Genomic DNA, 5529 nt, shown 5'->3' with positions numbered 1-5529 from the left:
CAATCAAGGTACATATGAATTAATTGTTAAAGATTTATTATGAATAGGTAAAGTCATGGTTCAATCTTTAAAAGATGTCGCAAAGGGTGCACCTCTCAATTTGAATGCATGGAGGCGCATGACGACTTGACTCATGGAGCTAGGTTAGCAAATTTGGGCCAATTTAGACGTGATAGAGGTAAGAAAAGAACCGGGTTAGACGTGATAGATGCAAGGGCAAAGCCAAGTTAAACGTGATAAAGGTTGGATAAAGCCGGGTTACATGTGACAGAGTTGAGGTAGACGTGACAGAGGCCAGACAGAGGCGGGTTAGAAATTCCAATTGCCCGAGCTAAGACATGGCAAAGGTTGGTCAGAGCCGGGTTCCTTATGGGCGCACGTTTTTTGTGGATAATGATTTGATGGTGCAGATTGCATGAGATTATCGAAATGGAGGCGTTTTAATGATTTGGTAGCATATAGACACGAGCATACATGTATGCCTACATGCACACATACACACACATGCATACATACATACATACATGCATACATACATACATACATACACACATGCATACATACATACATACATACATACATACATACATACACACATGCATACATACATACACACATGCATGCATGCATACACACAGATAACATACATACACACACATGCATAGATACACACACACACAACATACATACATACACACATGCATACATACATACACAGATGCATGCATGCATACACACACACACACATAGCATACATACATACACACATGCATGCATATACACACACACACATAACATACATACATACCTACATACATGGGAAAGAATGAGAGGAAGAAACAAAGAAAAAGGGTCATTACTTAAAAATAAGCTTCCTTGTTCCTAACTCTCCTTTCTCCTGTCTGGCACTCTGTTTTAGGGTTTCCCCTGTTCTCGGAGTTACTGCTCTCTGATTTTTCTTCTCGAAAAGGCGACTAACTGATTCACTGTCTGCTCTCTGTCTTCCGTTGACGCTCTTTCGGTTTTGTGTTTGTTGAGAAGGTAGTAGCTCTTTCTATTGTCAGGGCTTTTCTTCATTATTTTGAAGTTCACTGGTTTTTGGTTTCTTTACATTCCTGTTTCTTTCATTTTGTTGTTTTTTAGGGTTTCTTCATTTCTTTCCCTTTTGCATTTCCTTTTCAAAGTCTTTAGATCTTTATGTTGTCAGTGGTTTTCTTCATTTTTTTCTAATTTTTCTGCGTTTCCTGGTTTTTTTGGGTTCTTGATATCCCTGCGTTTGCATTTCCTTGTTTTTTAGTGTTCCTTCAGTTATTTCACTTTTGCTGTTCCTTTCTTAGGGCTTTTGTTTCAATTTTTGCATATATTTGTTTTTAGGGTTCTATACATTTTTTGCATTTCTAAAATTTTGTGTTTTCTCTGTCCTGCCTTTTTTTGAAGCTTCTTGAGTTTTACCACTTTGGTTTAGGGTTTGCATTCCTTCTTTTCCTTCACTTTTGCTAAATTCCCCAATTATTATTCTGTATTTTCATTTTTTTGTATACATGGAGGGATTTCAACGCTCATCACAGCACGCTCATTGGTGCCATGAATGTAATGCTGAGATTCAGGTGGCTCATGTACCCAGTGTCTCTGAAGAAGATGAAACAGTGATATGTTCCATATGTGGGGGTGGGTTTATAGAGACAATGGAAACAGCACATGCCCACATATCTTCTATCCCACATCAACATAGACAAACTCGAATTGGGCGAACAAATTTGAATGGCCCATCGGAATTGGCCACACGAAACACGTCCTCCTCCTTGGATGAGAATGTGGATGTGGATGTGGATGGCACTACTTCATCTTTTCAAGAGGTACACATTGCAACACATCCTCCGTCTAGACGTCTACCATCCAATGGTTTTGTGCCACTTGGCACACTGTCTGACATTACAACCATGAGACTATCCAATGATGTCATGATGCATGGTGCAATCCCTAATACCATTGGGTCTGGTTCAGATGGTGTGTTTGGAACTCAGCCAGGCACACATGCCTCAATTCACGAAATTCCTGAACCTGAATTCTCTCAGTTAAGTATAGAGGAGATACATACTATTCTAGACCAACATTTAGAAGAATTTGGCTCACATGGCGACGAGACCGAATCTGATGCTGAAGTGGGTCTTCTTGAGCTGAGTGATTGGGATTCGTTTGTAGAGGATGATGAAGTCGACTGGGAAGAAGTGGAATTTAATGAAGTACATTTCAATGAGACTGTGCGTACCCAAGATCAAGAGAATGTGGAAGGAGATGAGGGGTCACAGTTCTATCAAATGCATACTAGGAATATTCTTCCGCGGGAATTGGTGCTTAGCCGGTTGCAAGCTATCCGAAGGAATCTGGAGAGTTATAATGCTGAAATACCTCTAGATGGTGGGTTTGAATCGGATTCTTATGTTTCTAATCCGGGTGATTACGTCGATGCTCAAGGATTTGAAGAGCTCCTACAACAACTTATTGATACGGACACTTCTTGGCATGGTCCTCCCCCTGCTGCCAAGTCAGTTATTGATGCTCTCCCTTTTGTTCATATACAACAAGAGCATATTAATGATGGTTCGGCTATATGTGCGATTTGTAAAGATGTGGTTGGGCTTGATGAGCCCGTGAAGCAACTCCCTTGTCTACACCTCTACCATAGTATGTGTATCCTCCCGTGGCTTGGAACAAGGAACTCATGCCCTGTGTGTAGATACGAGCTTCCTACTGATGATCCTGATTATGAGGACCTGAAGAAGGGTCGGAACATTGTTCAAGAGGCTGTTCACATGAACACTGGCTCTAGTACGGCAGCAGCATCAGAAGAGGCATCAGGTGATGTATCGAGCACCGAGGGGAACAGTAATGGTGAACAATCATCTCGTAGTGAATCAATGGAAGTGCTATCAGGAGTGGGGTTGCATTTAGAAGAATCATTAGTTGAAGAGTCTTTTGAGAATGTTAGAAATGTAAAAGAGAAATTCTCCTTAGTTGAGCTGATGGCAGGTCCATTGTTTAGTGTTGTGGGGTTGGTTGCGATTTCATGCCTTGGTAATCTTTTACTTGGCAATTATTCACAAAAGCAACCCAGCGTTCATCTCGAAATGCAAGCTAGAAGGCTTCGGGAGGTTCCAAATGGCAAACCTTGGTGGATTCGCCTTTTTGGCGGTTAACTTATAATGGTGGATCATGCTATGGGCCTGAGGTATTTGCGATTTGCCTTCTAGTCGAGTAATGAAATATTTATGAAAAGAAATTCAGGGTGTCCCTTCTTTGTTCATGATACAGACAGGTTATGATGATTAACTATCCAACTCTTTTGCCATCCCAAAGCATGTGGTATTTGTTACCCATTTCAAGAGTAGTAAATTGTGGTGGACACTGGCTTACTCGTATGTGACACTGACACATTGTGTGTTACGATGTATATTGAAGTGTGTTTGTATTTGGGCCTACCTTTTCGAACCCCAGTGTGGGAGATTTTTAAAGATAATGGGCATTGTGTATTTATAGATGAAGTTGATTATGTTAATTGGAAGTTAATCAAAAACCCGTGTATTAATTTGTCAATAAATATGAATTAATGACTCCCAGTTTGCATTTATATACATTTTTTTCATGTTCATTAGTACATTCTGCTCATGAATGTATGTATTTGTCAAGGAGTTTTTAGGATTGGAAGACTCTATATTCCAGCTTTGGTATGATAATGAATGAGGGAAGTTAGCTTGTGAAAATGGTTATCAATAAGTTAGGGCTTCTCTGGGTTGTGAATTAGAGGGCTGTAAAGTAGAGAGTGGTAATTGTGATAGTGGACAAAAAATTGAAAATTAGCCACATTTTTATATTCATGAAATTATCATTTCTACCTGAATGTTACAATATCTATCATTTATTGACAAATGCATTTATGCACAATATGAAATATTTTCAGAAGTACATTCGAAATAGTTAGTTTCAACTACGCAGATGAAGTTGTATCTAGAATGACAAAAAGCATTGAGATAGCTTTTCAAGAGCCTTAATTGGATGTTGGACGAAGAGGCCTTGTGATAGATGCAGGCAGTAGAATCAGCCTACTTTTGATTGCAGATATCTCAGTGTCAATTTTTGTGACCAATTTGGACCTTCAAAGCCTCGCTAAGGTGCCTTTGAAGTCAAAATTTGAGGAATTTGGCATGTGTTGATGTAAAATCCTCCACATTTATTGCAATTTTTGTTTTAAACAGTTGGGTAGCGAATAAAATCGACACTCACACTTACACAATAGGGAAGTTTTTTTTGCTCACACTTTTTTGGATTTGAATTTCAATGAGAGTATTCGAAAGACCTGAACAGCCTTTCAAAAGAAGTTTCAAAAGTTTGTAAATGTACTTGGTCCATGTACTTTTACATCAATGGTTTTTTTTTCATCTTTTTCAACAAAAAATCACAAACTTAATAGTTTCTAGATGGAATTTTGAGATGAATGCAAACCTCTCCTAATGACTAGTTTAAAATTAGGGTAAAAACAAAGCTTCCATTAGGAAATAATGTAAATGATCCAATGACGGATATCCAAAATACCCCCAGTTATCAACAATTAACCTAAAATATTTGTATAGAACCACATGTCAATGTCATTGTAGCCAGTTAACCTGAAATATTTGTGTAGAACCAAATGTCAATGCCATTGTAACCTCGAGATTTTGTTTCGTCATTTGTTGAGGTATCCATGTTTCTCGTAACTTAGAGGAAAGTCCACTTCTCTTTGCATAGAAGGATTTCAAGGGTTTATGAAATACTTGAATAGATATCGTAAAGGCAACTACAAAAACTAAGGATCACTAAGGATGAATAACACATCACAATTTAGTTTTGTTAACTTTTTGAAAAAATATATATACATGCAGGACAATATAGCTTTGAAATGCTTTAAGGCATCACCAATCCGTGATTTGAGGCACTATAGGAATCATAGATAAATTATAAAGATGAGGTATAACTTTCATGGTTCAAAATGCGTATGCATACAAGTTTATGTTTGAGGCAAGTCCGTCCTTGGTATCATGTTTCAAGCATTTATTTGTCAAGTTAGTGATGTATCATCGACTTCTTCAGGGGAATGCCTCTTTAGCTTGTACAACACACCAATTTAATTATGAAACAATTCAAAAGAGTTTGTCTTTTTGTGACAACTTCGAAAAGAAGGTATGTATTATGGGTGCTAATGATAACTCCTATGGTTTCGAAACTAAGTATCAATTCTTATCCTTTTGTCTATTTAGATGGTTCCTTAAAATGATTTACAATAGTTTTAATAGGAATGAAGGGACAATAGAAATTAAATTGAGTTGCTTGGATTTTATACGCCAAAAGGATTTATGGGAAGCATCATTGGTAGCTAGATGATTTTTTTTCCCAAAACTAGATGATTTTTGTTGTTGCATATTATGCATGATGAGACTCGATTATCAACAAGATCTAAAGGTACTTCCTTTTGTAGAAAAATTTGGTATCTCTCAT

General features: G+C 37.8%; 1 protein-coding gene across 2 annotated transcripts; it reads left to right on the top strand.

The window, feature by feature from the left end:
* The first annotated feature begins 891 nt into the window (after positions 1 to 891).
* Positions 892 to 3627, top strand: LOC147863323 (uncharacterized). Of its 2 annotated transcripts, XM_087321554.1 has the most exons (2): positions 892 to 1041; positions 1608 to 3627. In XM_087321554.1, the coding sequence occupies exon 2, from the start codon at positions 1686 to 1688 to the stop codon at positions 3195 to 3197; it is 1512 nt and encodes a 503-aa protein (XP_087177680.1). In that variant the 5' UTR covers positions 892 to 1041; positions 1608 to 1685; the 3' UTR covers positions 3198 to 3627. The 2 variants fall into 2 exon arrangements, with proteins under 2 accessions (XP_087177680.1, XP_087177678.1); XM_087321552.1 differs by lacking the exon at positions 892 to 1041 and having other exon boundaries at positions 1463 to 3627.
* The last annotated feature ends 1902 nt before the right edge of the window (positions 3628 to 5529 follow it).

The sequence above is a fragment of the Azolla caroliniana genome, unplaced genomic scaffold (assembly GCF_043228905.1).
Source record: "Azolla caroliniana isolate FFs.n. ecotype wild unplaced genomic scaffold, voAzoCaro1.0.p SCAF_6, whole genome shotgun sequence".
NCBI classification, from domain to species: Eukaryota; Viridiplantae; Streptophyta; class Polypodiopsida; order Salviniales; family Salviniaceae; genus Azolla; species Azolla caroliniana.
Note: the sequence above shows the minus strand (reverse complement) of the source record. Positions and strands in the feature narration are given on the sequence as shown.

Bases quoted from the DNA above. Each gene is read 5' to 3' on its own strand.
- LOC147863323 (XM_087321552.1), top strand. From the start codon at position 1,542: ATGGAGGGATTTCAACGCTCATCACAGCACGCTCATTGGTGCCATGAA.